The 14714-nt window shown below is 60.5% G+C and overlaps 1 protein-coding gene across 2 annotated transcripts in view; it reads right to left on the reverse strand.

The window, feature by feature from the left end:
- KIRREL1 (kirre like nephrin family adhesion molecule 1) overlaps positions 1–13397 on the reverse strand; it is a 29759-nt gene extending 16362 nt beyond the window's left edge. Inside the window, exon 1 of one of the 2 annotated variants that reach the window (XM_081968429.1) lies at positions 13304–13397. In XM_081968429.1, the coding sequence (XP_081824555.1) occupies positions 13304–13382 (79 nt within the window). In that variant the 5' untranslated portion in view covers positions 13383–13397. Of the gene's footprint in view, positions 1–12538; positions 12724–13303 lie in introns of those variants that run through there. The other variant, XM_081968430.1, reaches the window with a different exon arrangement.
- Positions 13398–14714: the final 1317 nt, after the last annotated feature.

The following is a 14714-nucleotide window of genomic DNA, read 5'->3' on the forward strand; positions in this document are numbered from 1 at the left end:
CCAGTCCCATCCCCCATTTGCCAGGTGGGAAGGCTGAAGCCAAGGAGGAAGTAAAAGACGGGCCCCTCTTTTCCTCCTCTCCCTTGAAGAATCCCTAGGGGGAGAGGGGTAGTGAAAGACCCCCATCTACCCATACAAAGAGACTTGGGACTTATGGGTCAACAGCCGTCCTCTAGCAGTAGGGTGCCGGGAGGGGGGCACACTTCTGTAATGGGGTTTGCCCATTAGGTGCCAGGAGGAGCTCTCCCCATTGCTGGCCTGGTTGCCTCCCCCCACCCATCTTTCCTTGCAGGTAGCCAGCAGCTCCCTTGGAAAAGTAGGTCAGGGCAGGCAGCTTCGGCAAGCTCTTTCTCTCCCACCCACCCCCAGCCAGTTCCCATTCAGACCCCCAAATCTCTCCTTCCTGGGCTGGTCCCCCCCCCCCGAGGCCTGGCGACTTCACGGCAGGTGGCCCAGTGACCAGGAGGGCTGCCAGGGGACCAGCAGGTGCAGAAGGTCTGGGGGGGGAGCAGAAGAGCCCCCGGGCACTCTGAGGGGAGCTGCCAAATTCGAGGCAGGGGGAACATGCCCCTCGGATGGAAAGAAGCCCTGGTACAGCCCTTAACACGGGCAGGTGGAAGGAGGGGCTCGCCTCTCTCTTTGGGGCCAGGAAAGCAATTGGAGGGAAGCCAAAGCGGGGCAGGAGGCATGTGGGGGTTGCGGGTGGTGGGGACACAGCAGGGCTTAGGGACTAGAATCATCCAAGGGCATCTGAACCCTTCAGAGCAGCAGCTGGGACCATCCAGGGCCATTTCCCCTGGCAGGATGGGTGCAACTGAAGCCGTTTTGCCTGCTGAAAGAGGGGAAGCCCCCCAGGAGTGGGCAGAGCAGCCAGGGGGGGGGCAGAGGAGGCCCGGCCTTTCCTCGCTCTGCCCACTTGGTAGGTTACGGGAGCCTCCATGTCTCCCCTTTGGAGGGAGGGAAGCTGCTTCACATATTGATTTTCTTCCAGTCCCTCCCCAGATCTCCCAAACGCCCAAAAGGTTCCTCTGATTTATAGGCTAACAGCTTGGAAAGGAACAGGGCAGCCGTGGAAATGAAAATTGCCTGTTTTTATGGTCGCCTGGAGATCAGCCCTGCAAGGTTGGAAATGGATGAGAGGTTCCCTCCTTGGTTAGGCAACCCCCCCTCCTGAGTGACTTTCCAAAGGCAGAGACGTTTGGACTACAGGCCCCATCATTCCCCCCCCTCCGCCTCCTGTTGCCAACCTATTCAGATGCTCAGAGCAAAGCAGGTTTCCTCCGCGGAGGCCCTGAAGGCCAGCCTGCCCGGGGGTCAGTAGAGAGGGGGGGGGAAAGGAGCCCTTCAATTCCCCACGCAGAAGACAGGAACCAGCAGCCGAAACCCTCCTCAAGGTGGGTTTCTGGGACTTTCAGAATAGGCTTTAGCAGCAAGGAACAGAGAGACCTCATGCCCCCCCCCCCCCGTTGGCCCCTTCAACTGGCCTGCCTGACTCCTGGCATTTCCAAGCAGGGCTTCCTGCCCCAATCCCACCTCTGCCCACACAGAGGATGGCTCCCTCCTCCTCCTCCTCTTCCTCCCTCGCCTGCATCCGTGTTGTTGGAGACCAGAGAGGCTTAAAACAGCAAAGCATCTCCAGCCCCATTAAAGGCAGTAAAACGTTACCCCCACTTGGAACTCGCCTGGGGGCAGCAGCGGCTGCACCCCGATTTCAATTGGCTGCTCCTCCTCCTCCTCCTCCTTCATGGCTCTCCCAAGAAGAACGGGCAGGGGGGAGGCAGAGCCTGGCAAGCAGGCACCGTGGTGGAGGGAAAAACCAGCCACCAGGGAAGTTAATTTCCAAGTTATTATTTCTCCTCCAATCCCTCCACCCACTTTAGTTTAACTCTTCTTTTATTCTTGGCAACATGGGAATCGTAAACGCTGCCGTTGCTTTGCTGGAAATCTCCAATTGTCCATCCTGGCCTGGATGCCAGCATAAGCTGCCCTCTGTTTCCCCCGGGAGGTTCGAAGTCAGTTCAGGAGGAGAGGCCGACACAAGGCAGCCTCCCTTTGGCCCGGAAGCCCCCCTGCTCCTCTGCCCAGGCTGGGCCAGAAACCAGGAGGGTCTTCACAGACAGGAGCCAATGGAGGAATGCTCTCCTGCCCTCTTCCAGGGCTCCGATCTCCCCTGAACCCCAAGAGTAGCAGCTGCCCCAAAAGCCATTGCTAAGGCTGGCTGCCGAGGGAGGGGCTGCCTGGCCTTCCTCCCCCTCCAGCACTGATCTTGCCCCATTGCCCTCTTGGGCCTGCCCGGCTGGAACCCCTAGAAGGGAGCAGGGGCTGCCCAAAAGGGCTCCTCCCCAGAGCCAGCCCTAGAGACACTTTGAGAAGCTGCCTCAAGGCAAGGAAATGCCACATTCCAGAGAGCAGGAGAGGAGAGGCCCTGCCCTCGGGGGGGGGGGGGGCTTTATGAAGGGGCACATTTAGGAAGAAGAAGTAGCTGGGATGAAGTCTATGCCCCCTCCAGCCCTTAAGAGGAGGGGATTTTGCTCAGTGCCCCCCCCACCCCACTCTGACCAAAGGAAGCAGCTGTTTGGTTCACAAAGCGGGTCTTCCGTTGGCCTTCAGAAGGACGAAGGTGAAGGTTGGCACAGAGCATGGCAAGGTAACCTTTGTGGTCCTAAGGGGGCTGCTTCTTCCGCTCGGAAGCCCCCTCGGATGCTGGGCGTGGGGCTGTCCTGTGGGCGGTTAAGCCCACGGCCACTTCATGGAAGGAGAGGGGAAGAGGGGGTGTCCAGGGCTCCTTCTTCACTTCAGAGGCTGCCAGGAGTGGGGCAGGATCAACGCAGCTTCATCCCAGGGCTGCAGACAGGGCACGGCGGGGCATCTCAGCGGTGGGAATGGCAGAGGGGGCTGCAAGTCTTTCTCGCCACCTCTCTGGGTAGGGGCAAGGGGCCTGCAGGCCGTGGAGGAGGAGGAGGAGGAGGCACGTTGGGCCTCACACAGTTGCACAGCAGCATTTCACACACACAGCATGGCTGCCCTGTGGACAAAGCTCCGAGGCTGGTAGGAAGCAGGAGGGCAGGTCGGGTGCCCTGGCTGGGAATGGGGCTCTGCCTGGCAGGGCTGGTCAGTCCGGGGGGGGGAGGGGATCCGCAACCAGACAAGCGGCTGTTCTGCCCAATTGTGATAATTTAAGCCCTTGGATCCCTGCCTGTAGAATGAGGCTGTTGGCTGCTTTGGCCGAGGGACGGGCGTTCCCTCCGCCCTGAGGGCCCAAGAGAGGCCAGAGGGCAGGCTCCAGATGGGGAAGCCGTGGCCCAAAACTGGTCCAAGCCCAGCAGAGGTTGCCCAATGACGTCATCACGGAAGGCCCCCACCCTCCACGTCTCAAAGCCGCCTTTCTGTGGGCCTCTGCTGACCGGAGCAGTGTCGGTCGCCCACCCACCACCACTTGTGGACACCACCCTCATCAACGGTCTTGCAAATTGCACCCTCTAAGCTGTGCTTGCTGAAAATTAGGACCAGGAGGTGAATGATGGGAACCGTAATTTCACTTTCCTGGCTTAAATGTCCCCCATCCACGCTCTGATGGGTGAAATGTGTTGGAGCAGCACTGGGGGAGGGGGGGGGAGTCCCTCTTATTTTGTTTGGTTTCTGGCAGAAATCTCCGTCTCCGTGGCTGTTGGGAATACTAAGGGTGCTTGTTTATTAGCTCAAGTTTAATTAATTTGTATAATATCCCTGTTAAGAACAATGGCTAATTAAGATCTCTTCCCCCCCCCCCCCCCGCTTCCTGAAAAAAGAGAGACGAATCGGCAGTCATTAAGGGAGATGCTGGCAGCCGTCCATCAAGCTGCTTCCCGCCTGCCTTGCTCTGAACGCAGAAGTCTTAATGAGGGTCTTTTAGCAGCGGAATTATCCTTCCCAGCTCCAGCAGATGCTGCAGAGGGGAGATGGGCGCTCCTTCCATGTGGAACCGTGTCCCTTCCTCCTCCGCCTGATTGATAAGGCCTCTCTGGCTCTGCAAAGGGAAAGCTGACTGGCGGGCGGGTGGAGAGGCCCATCGGATGGAGGGCAGCTGTTGCCTTTCCAGCCCACCACAGCCAGGAAAAGAAAGGGACGAAACCCAGTTCGCCCCAGCCTTCTGACTGGCTACCAGCCCTGCTTGCCCCGTGGCCGCCCAGCTTCTGCCATGCACAGAACAAGGGAAACCCTCTTGGGGCAAAAGGGCCCAACCTCCCTCCTCCTGCAGGCGCTGCCCAGCTCTACTTGCATGCCATAGGTAGAGCTTTGCCCCAACCTTGTCCCTCTTCCCCCCTCCCCAGCCCCACGGCAGCTGAAGCCACTTGAAGCAGATGGGGGGGCAGTACCTGAGAACCCCCCCATTCTTTGGCACCCCATTCTGCTCTCAGCCTCTGCTGGCTGCACCCCAAGCCTCCCACTTCTGCCAGCCTTCCGCTGCAACCTTGGCTCTCCCCCCCCCCCCAGTGTACAAGGAGGAATGCAAGGAGACTCCTTCCCCAGCCTACTTGGCCTTGAAGATGGCCAACATCATCTTGGGAGCCAGGAGAAGTGGGGGGGGGCAACTTGAAAGGGCTGCTGCAAAACATTGCTTGGCAAATTTCCCTCCCACCGAGGGGGAGGTCTCAGCAGGCCCCCTTCCCCCACCCACAGCTTAAGAAGTCCCTGCATTTCTAGGCACAAGGCTTTGAAAGGAAGTTTGGCCCATATGGAACCCATTGCCTCCCCCCCACCCCCACCCAGGCAACCCCCAGAGAGCATTCCAGACAGAGACGGACCATGAACTCATCCCCACAACGCTGGGAGCCTGAGGCTGGCCCTGGAGCCCTGCACTACCCCTGGCTGGGGGCTCCAGGAAGCCCAGAAAGCCACTGCCCCCCTTGCCGGCTCTCTGGGGGAGAGGGGCTTCCTTCAGCCCGGAGCCAGAGAGATGCCGGGGCTTCTGCCACACCTGGGACAGGCCCTTTATTTCGCAGCCAGGGTGGGGAGGCCAGGAAAGCCCTTCCACCTCCAGGCCCCTCATGGCGAGGGGCGGGGGGGGCTCCCTCGGGCAGCCCAGGAGGGCCCCCTGAATGTGCAGAAGGGGCTTCTGCCTCCCCCCCCCCCCCCCGCCCAGTGCTGCTTGGGAGCCCTGGGAGGAGGGCCTGGGGGGCAGAGCTGGGCCTCCCTCCCTCCCCGTCTGCCTCGGCTGGCTCTTGTGGTTGCAACACTGCAGTGATTCCACAAGCCCGGAATTTGAAGCATTTCCTGCCAGGCGGGAGAAAGAGGGAGAGAGGGAGAGAAGAGACAGGAGGAGCCGTGGGGGAGGGAAGGGAGCCTCTGGCCTTCCAGCAGCAGCAGCAGCAGCAGCCGGGCCTCCCTTGGCCTGCCTCCCCTCGCCAGAGGAGATGCAGCTGAAGAACAGAAGGAGGGGGGGGGGACCCTTTGGACTGCCCCTCCCTGCCTCCTCTGACCGGGTGGAGGGCCAACAGGGCTCCGTGTCTTTGCCCACCAAACAGTTCCGGAAGGAAGGAGGAGGAGGAGGAGGAGGAGGAAGGACCCTGGCTGAGGCCCACAAGGGCAGCAAGACCCTGCCTGGCAGGAGTCCAGGAGGGCAAACAGGGGCATCGCCAGCATCTGGTTGGCTGCAGAGGGATAGGAGAGGCTGAGAGAAGGGGGCCCTTCTTTTGTCCAACCTCAAAGCCCCCCCCTCCCAAAGACGGGACCTCCTGGGGGCCACCCAGAAGACTCTTCTGTGGGCTGCACAGAGCCTTAGCCTCCCAGGGGCAGCACAGAGAGCCAGAACCTGCCCCGAGGCTCCTCCTGGACCTGTCAGGGAGACGCATTAGAGGGAGGGTGGAGGAGGGTGCAAGGACCCGCCAGAGAGAGGCAGCCCAAAGCCTCCTCCGCCACATCTCCCTCCAGTCCGGCTGCTCAGCTACTCAGTCCCCAGGAAAGTCCATGTGGAAACACAGGCGCCCAGGGAGCCAACCAACAAGTTGGCACTGGCCGCCTTTACCCGACCACATTGGTTGCTCACCTGGGCGAGTTTGATGATGAGTCGAGGCGGAGAGGAGAAGGGAAACCCCCCCAGCAGCAGAGCGAGAGAACTCCCCCCCCCACCTTCTTGGCTCAGAGAAGCAGCAGGCGAGGCAGAAGCAGGCGAGACTAGCAACGTAGCCCAGCCCGCTTTTGGCCCCAGCCCAGCGGGAGGAAGGGAGGGAGGGAGGCATCCTGGCCCACCGTGCAGGAGAGGTGCTGGATTTTTCTTTCGGAGGGGGATGCAACGTGGAATCCAGGCAGGTTGACACAAGGCCCTGCAGGGTCAAGTGGGAACTTGCGCATGGAACAAAGCAGCAGCACCTTCATCCCGATGTCGCAGGAGGAACTTGCAAAGCCTGGCAGGTCCAGTTAACCTTCAAAACCAACCCTTATGGCGCGCCTTCCCCGTTTGTCTGCATGGCCGTCTTGACAGTTGGCTGCAGGCCAAGGAAGTCAGCGCTTTGCAAGGCTTCCCAGGGCCGGCTCCTGGGCCTCCCCTGGACCAGGCTGCCCAGGTCATGCCCTTCCTCCTGGGCACCTTGAAACTCCTCCTCGCAGGCAGCCCCCAAGGCAGCTCCGATTCAGCCACTGCGAGAAGAAGGAGGGCTTCATCCCACCTCTTCCCTGGGCATCCTTTATGCCACCTTGTCCCAGGTGTGGCTGAGGCCCCCTCCCTGCCGGCTGGGACCTCCCTGTTTGCAAGCAAACCAGGCCCTCCAAAGACCAAAGGTAACTTCTTTAGAACAAGAACAAAACTTCAAAAGGACTCCAGTTCCCAGTAAACAATCCCTAAATGAAATTGACAAAGATTAGAAAGTAACCAGACCCTGAAGCAGCGGATTTCTCCATCCTTGCTTAGGTAAGCCATAAAGCGGGAGGGAAGGGGGGGGCTTGTTCAGCCAGTCTCTATTCAACAGGGCTGCCAAGGGCCACACCAGCTGCTCAGCAAGGGGGAAAGGGGGAGAGGCCAGGAAGGGCAGTTGGCCTGACTGATCAGCTGGCTGGCCTCTGGTTTCAAGCAGGGAGGGGGCCACCTTCATCTTCATCACCACTTTTGCCTCTCTTCCTGGGGAGGAGGGAAGAGGCTGGCATTCAGGAGTGGCTCCCTTGATAAGGCTTCTCTTACTTAATTATCTCTGAATGGGTTTTTTGTTCAACCCTTGAAGCATTTACTCTGATTGGGTTGTTGCCTCCAATCTCTCTCTCTCTCTCTCTGTCTCTCTCTCTCCCCCTCCCTCCCTCCCTCCCTCCCTCACACACAAACCACACAGCCCCCATCTCCTTTTCTTTGGTGTTTCTATGGAAACACCTCCAGGCGTACAACTATTCTCCAATTTTGCAATAAAAGTTGGATAGTGATATTTCAGCTGCCTCTTTTCTTTCCAGGCTCCTTGCGGCTTCTAGCTGGCAAAACAATGGCCCTCCCCTCGCTCATCTCCCCTCCCGCTCCTCCTGTGTACACAAACATACCCATCTGGATTCCCAGGAGACCCCAAATATTTCAGGCTTGGGGGCCATCTTTAAGCCCCCTCCGAACAGGCAGGCACAATTACTGAGACTTTGCTTTGAGTAAATATGGGAGGGCAGGAAGGAGGGGGGAGAGGAGGGAAGGAGGTTTTGCAACCAACGCTTGAGGGACTCCGAGGCACAAAGCAGGTCCCTCTAACTGATTATATTGTCAGGCAGCCCATCTGATTAACCTGCCCCACCTCAGGAGGAACCCCAATTGGGCTCAGCCCCCCCCCCCCCGCCAGCCTTTAGGGAAGAAACGCCCTCTGAGTATCATTTTCCAGCTCTGCCTTTTAACTCCCAGGGGGCTTTCCCCAGAGAATCATGGGAACTGTAGTTTGAGGAAGGGACCATGCCCTCTTGGCCCCAGAAGGTCCCAGGATTCCTGGGAAAAGGCACGAGATGAAACAGACCACGGGGCAACTCTTGAAAAACTTTGGGGAAGGAGTGGCCCGTGTTTTCCACAGCTACCAAAATGCCCCCTTCTTTAGGAAAAGGCCAGGGATTGGACCCTTGTTGTAGTTTGCAGGGTCAAAGCCAGTCCCAGAGAGGGACAGCTGCTGATACAAGCCCCACTTCCTTGTCCAGGCAGGGCATGGGGGCAGCAGCCTGCCAAGCTCACTTGCTCCGGAGGAGACTGCCCAGGTGGGGCCCTGGAGGAGGGGCCCAAGGTAGGGCTTCTTCTGCTTCCCATCTCCCCTCCCTCCCTCTCCCCAGCGCCAGAGGTTATGAACATGAGCTGGGGGGGGGACGGGACTCCAGGGACTCTAATTATCCTCTAAGTGTGAACGCCAGAGTGATTAATTAAGAGATAATAAAAAGAAAAGCAGGCTAGAGAGGAAATAACGGCTGCTTTGATGATAAAACCTGAGCTAAGCCAAGCAATTAGGGGAATCTTTAGGAAGAGTAGTTAGCTCTAATCCCCTGGTAGCCATTGCCAGGGAAGGAACCAGCAGGGAGGGAGGGAGGGAGGGAGGGAGGCTCAGGCCTCCTCCAAGAAGGCACCCCAGTCCCAGCAGCAAAGGGCCCTCCCTCCCTCCCTGTTGCTTGTTCCACAGAGGTAGACTATTCCTGCTTGTGGAGCCTCGGCTCCTTCCAGAGCCCACAAAAGCTTCTTTCCATGTGGACCTGCACTCCAGGCAATCAGGTCAAGACCCCCCCCTTAATAGCAGGGGGAGACCTCGATCAGGAGGAAGGAAGCCAAACGCCAGGAAGGGCAGCCCATCAGCTGAGAGTCAGGGCAGGGTAAGAGCTGGGCTGGATACCAGGGAGGCGAAGCAACCAAGTGGGCATCGCATTGGGGACCCCCTCTTGGAGCTAAGAACCCCCCCCCTTGAGACTGGCTTGCAAAGTCTTCCCTGAGGAGAGAGCACTCATGCCAAGATTGGTGGTGGTGGGGGGCTTCTGTGTCTGCTTGGTGCCTCCCAAGGCCTCAATGCTGCGGCTGCACCCCTTCCCAGGCTCCCCTTTGGGGGGGGGAGGCCAGTTGGTCCCACCCCCACCCCACAAATGATCTGCAAAGGCCACTCTCCTCCACTTCAGAAAAGAATGTTTGGAAAAAACCTCTCTCAGCTCTGACCTCTGGAGAGAAGCAGAGTCAGGCTCAAAAGAGTGGAAGAAGATATGCAGTTGGCAAAGACCCCCGTCCCCCCACCCACTCTGGCCATAAGGTGGGGATTTAAAGCTCTTAATCTTCCCCTTGGAGCTTTGGTTTAGCACAGACCCCCCAATTTCCTTAAGTGGCCTTTAGAAGAGGGAAGGGCGGGGGCTCAGCCCCCTCTCCCTAGGATAAATTTTGCCCAAGCTCCAGAATCGGGCTGCAAGGAGAGCCTTCCAGGGTCCTGTGCAAAGGCCAAGAGGCCATGGGGCTGGTGGAGGGAGGGCAGTTCTCAGAGGGGCCCTGGGGTTGGCTGGCCAGGCCTTATGCTGAGCTGAGCTTCTGGGGACGACCACGGGAGGCCAGAGCCCAGGAAGAAGGGGTTGCTCAGAGCGTCCTTCCCCCTGCCATTCTCCTCACTTCCCATCATCCCCAGCCTGTAAAAGACGCTGTGGCCTACAACTGGGCCTGGATCTAGCACAGCTCAGCCCTTTCTCCTTTGTCTATCCCCGGAAACTGTGATAGACTGTCCCTGCGGTTGGAGGCTTTGCCCAGCCCTTCCCTTCCCTGGAGACCTGCTCTTCCTAATGGCCAGGGCTGCTAAGAGCAGAAGAGACAGCTGCCTGAGTGAGGCCAGGAGACCCCCCCCTTACACCCCACCCGGCCTCCCCCGAGGGGAAATCGGAGGGGGAACCTCAGAGCAGGGCGAGGGGGCCAGAGAGACTGAGGGGACCCTGAACCTGGAAGTGCCATGCTGGGCCAGACAACAAGTCCCATGAATCCCAGCCGGAGTGGCCCATGGGATTTCCTTCTCTCCCCTGACAATGAGCCTTCATCTTTTCCCTTTTCGGTTCTCCCCTTCTTCCTCTTGAAAAGCAGATGAAAAATAATCCACTCGCAGAACGGCATTGAAAATGAATGAATATTTCAATTTGTGACATATGCCATCATGGAAAGACCCCTGCCGGATGATTGAAAGAGGGCGGAGGGGAAGACAAATGACTTTCACTTAGATAAAATACAGAAAATTATTTTGTGAAAAATGAGGAGCGATGGAGCTCGGCCAGCGGCAGCACAGCACAGCACGCCCCCCCCCATTCCGAGGAGGGGATGTCGGCATGCCCCCCCCTTTCTAATTAAGTGCCTGTGTGTCCTTTGAATAGAGGAGGGGGAGCACAAGGAGGAGTCCGGCTCCTCTACCCTCCCTCCCTTCCCTAGCCTGGGCCTTTGCAGACATTCTGACTACACCCCCCATTGTCCTCAGCCAGAGCACCCACCCACCCAAGCAAACATCTGTAGGTCCGGAATGCCAAAAGAAAATCCATCAGTGGGGGAGGGAAGGTCTTTCCCATGAGCCCCTCAATAGACTGGGGAGGCCTTGTCCCATAAAGCCCCAGATCCCCTTGCATCTCCAAGGACAGCCTGCCCCTCCCCCCCCCCCCAGGAATGCTGCCCTCTAGTGTCTCCTCCCCCCTTCAAAAGGTCTCTTTCCTCAGAATCCCAGACAGAAGCCCCCTCCTCCCTCCCGCCTGGACTGATGGAATGGGGCCCTGAGGGAAGGGGCTGCCCCAGCTGCGCTCTCCCACTCCAGATCCTGCCTGCCCTCCCCCCCCATGGGGCCAAGAGGGCAGGTCAGCTTCTGTCACCCACACCAACAGTTTAATCCCTTCCCTCCATGCCCCCCCCCCACATCCCTCTCCAGGAGGGTGAATGGGCTTTTTTCTTTAAAAAAGATAGACAATTTCGGAAGATGTGATATACACGCGCTTGCATACAAGCTTGGAAAACACCCAGGTGCCCTTGGCCATCTCTCTGATAGAGTGCCTCTGAATGTGGGAGATCCACAGAACAGGGACCAACCTTGCTCTCTGGGCCAGGTTTAGGCAGGGCATCTGGCCTTGGCTCCTTGCTCCATCCATGGCAGGGAGGGGCCCCAGAAAGATCTTTTCCAAGGCCCCAGCCCACTCTGGGGGCACCTAATTGGGCCTTTGCTCTGGCCCACTTCCAGATGCTCTCAAGCTTTTTCTTCCCCAGAAATCGGGATGTTCATGGAACCCTTTGTACAAGTCTCTAGTCCTCATGGCTTTAAAAAAACAGAATTGCTTGAAATCATTCAACAAAGACTCTTTTTCTCTGCTACCTCTCACAAATGCTGAAAATTGCACTGGAAGGGGCACTGGTAGACCCTTGGAAGCTGTCCCCATCCCCTTGTGGACAAGCTGCTGAAGGAGCCCAATTGTGACTGAGAAGCAAGCCAGTTAAATACACACACTCAACATTTTATAACTATTAGTAACGCTAGCTGTTTATGGCACAGGAGATGGGAAAGGGAAAATTACGTCAGGCTCCACACACACACCCCAGCCCTCCCCAGCACAGCCACCTCGCTCGGATTCTGCCTGGCCCCCGCCTCCTCCGGCAGCCCCGCCCCCCAAACGCCGGAGACCGGGCTCCCCCCTCCATGCCCGCCCCGGGGTGGGCGCCATATGCAAAAGAAGGATGCCAGAGGGACCGGGAAGAATCTGCCCCTTGCTCGACGACGCCCCCTCGGTAGGGAGTCCCCCCCCCCGGCCCCTCTTGGAGGCTCTGCCTACAGCAGCATCGCGGGGCCCGGGCCCGTCTGCAGAGAGAGGCGCCCCGGGCTCCCCCTCCTCAACACGCTCGCCACCCGCCCAGCGCCCCACCAGCACGCGCCCCGATCCGGCCGCCAAACACGGACACCCACCGGCGCTTGGCAGGAGAACCCCGAGCCCGCCTGCCCCGGGGACCCTTCCCGGACGCCTCCGCTGGTTGGTCCGGAGGCGGAGACGCCCCCCCCGCCCCTGCACCCCCCCCTTCATTTCAACTCCACGCGGGACGTCGGGAGGAAGCGAGGCGAGGCCGCCCGAGGGAGGAGAGAGCGGGCAGCGCGCCGCTTTTCCATCTCAGCTCGCTCTGGCTTCTGGCGAAAAGCCGCCCCTTCCTTCGCCCCCAGACCGGCTCCCACCGCGGCGCCGCTCCTGCCCTCCCTGCCGCCCGTGGCCGATGGGCTGGCGGTCCAAGTGCGAAGAACTTTTGAGCCCCCCTCTCCGCGGAGAGAACTAAGGCAGCCAGGCAATCGCGCCCGCCCGACTCCCAAGACCGGGCTCGGCAGAAGGCTGCAGTCCGGGGATCCGACCCGCACCGACGCCGCTACTTCAAAGGCAGCCTGGCGGTGGCGACGGCACTATTCTCGCACAGTGCGGCCCGGCCCAACTCCGCAGCGGGCTCTGGCTCCCCCGGCGGAGGTGGCCGCCGCTCTGTCCCGTGCCTCTCCCGCCCCAAAGACGCTGCTCCGGCCCCGTCAGCGCCGCGCTCCGAGCCGCGCGCCCTCTCTCGGCGGGGCCGTCGGCGGGGGCTCCGGGCGGCCGTCGAGGCGCCGCTTACCTTCCGCGAAGCCGTCCTCGACTCCCCAGAAGACGCACAAGACGGCCAGCAACGGCAGCATCGCTCCCGGCGCGGCGGGGCTAGCTTCGCCGCTCGCCCGCCCGCCCGCTCGGGGCCTCCTGCTGCCCCGTGCGCCCAGCGCCGTCTTCGCAGCCGCTCCTTCCAGCGAGGGGAGGAGAAGGAGGAGAAAGGAGGCGGAAGAGGGACCTCGGAGGGGGAGGGGGGAAGCGGGCGGGGGGGAGGGGAGGGGAGGGAGCGAGGAAGGGACCGTCGCCGGGGAGCGAGCGAGCGCCGGATTGGCCCAGCCGGGCGCAGGGAGGTCCGCAAACGGGGGGATGCCGCTGCGCCGCCAGCCCCGCTGCCCGCGCGCCCTGAGCGATTGGGATAGGAGTCCGGGCTGCCCGATGCTCGGCTCAGAACTGACGAGCGCACAGGGCGGGGACAGCCTGGGGGGGTCGCTCTCCCGCCGTTTCCAGCGCAGCCCCCGGCGGACAGGCAGACGCGATTCCGAGACCCCGGCCTTCCCCAGCCTGGCGAGAGGCGCCCCCCCCCCGTCGAGGGCAAAGGATCTCCCCTTGCGAGGATTCGGGGGGGGGCAGATTGTAGGCAACCGTCCGTTTCTACAACACCCTCGTTGTGTGGTCCACAGCACCGCAGGAGCCCAAGCAAAGCGCAAGAGCCAGAGAAGCTTCCCGGCTTTGCCGGGCTGGTTCCGGAGGTGCGCCCCTTCCCGGGCAAGGTCCCCCCGGCCCGACCGCCCCTTACCTCTCGGCGGGGCTGCACAGAGGCAAATGCCGTAGCTTCCCGGGAGATTCTCCGCCGGCGCTGGCTTCGGCTCCCCCATCCTACGCCCGCTGACATCCCTCTCCCACCTCGCACCTGCAGGATAGCAGGGTGTTTCTGAACATGCGCAGAGTGCCTCTCCCTCGGCACCGACCACCCTGGCCTTGCGTGGCTGATCTGCGACCCACCGTTTCGGCCGGTTGGAAGCTGCCGCCGCGGCCGCTTCGAAAATCTAACGGGATGGCCTGATGGGACGGCGGTTGATAGGACGGGGAAGCCCAAACACCCTGGGTCAACTCGGGGCGCTTCCAGCAGAGTAGACCGGCCCGAGCCCAGCCTCCCGTCCGACGGCCTTAGAATGTCGTTTGAAGGGATCCATGCAGACGAACTACCACTGGGGGCTTCCTGCTGGGTGATCCGGGCAGGCTTCGGCCCTAACCGGAGAAGCGGGCTCCGTCCGGGGCTGGGAAGGATGGTGGGCTCGCTAAGCTAACGGGGTGGGCAGCAGGCTTGGCGGCTGCCTAGAAGGCTCTGACGGTATACAGCGCCTCCCCAGGAGGAGATGGACTGCGGGCCCTGAACGGCGCTCCTCCCTCCTGGCCTTCGAGGCCAGAGCCGGTCGCGTCCCCGCCCGGGGCTCCAAAGGGTTCCTCCTTGGTCGGCCACGGAATCGGCCAGCCTTACAACCTTGCTTCGGCCCAGGCAATTCAGGGGCTTCCGTGGCAACCCAGCCCCCGCCCCTCCCTCCACATTGAGAGGGAGGTGGGAAGCCACAAGGAGGAGCGTAACTCGCTCCCCCCCCCCCCGCACATCCGTCCCCGTTGGACGCGCCGTCCGGCATCCGTGCAAAAACTTCTTCCACCACCTTTCGCTCCCTGCAAAGTTGGGAAGCGCTTTTCGGAAGCTCCTTGGCGCCCTCCTGTGGCCACAAGCCCTCAAGGAAACAGCTCAGGGCGGACCCTGAGACCGTGGCTCCTGCACCCCAGAATAATTAGGGTTGGCCAGCATGCTTGAAGAGCTGAGATACCAAAAGGGAAACTGAGGCTCAATCTGAGACATCTGAAGAAAAAGGAGGCGGCACGTTCCAGCCGGCCACAGCACTTGCATGCTATAGCCAGCCTCTCGCTGTAATTAACTTTTTAATTAATTAATCCATTAAGAGGCCTCCCCAAGGCACCCTTGTCTGAGGTTCCTGCTGATGTGTGCCTTCCTCTCGATTCTTGGGGGGCTTTGGAATGGTGTGTGATGGCCCCAGTTGGGAGGGAGGGGGGCAAGAGAGAGCAGAGCCCCCACTCTGGCTGCCTCGCCTTGTCAAAAGATGGACTCGGCCGTCTGCCAGGATTCTGCAAAAGCGGTGCAGTCCATAACACACCTGCTTGCAAGGCAACGCACG

Source organism: Natrix helvetica (assembly GCF_964273705.1).
Source record: "Natrix helvetica genome assembly, chromosome: 16".
NCBI classification, from domain to species: domain Eukaryota; kingdom Metazoa; phylum Chordata; class Lepidosauria; order Squamata; family Natricidae; genus Natrix; species Natrix helvetica.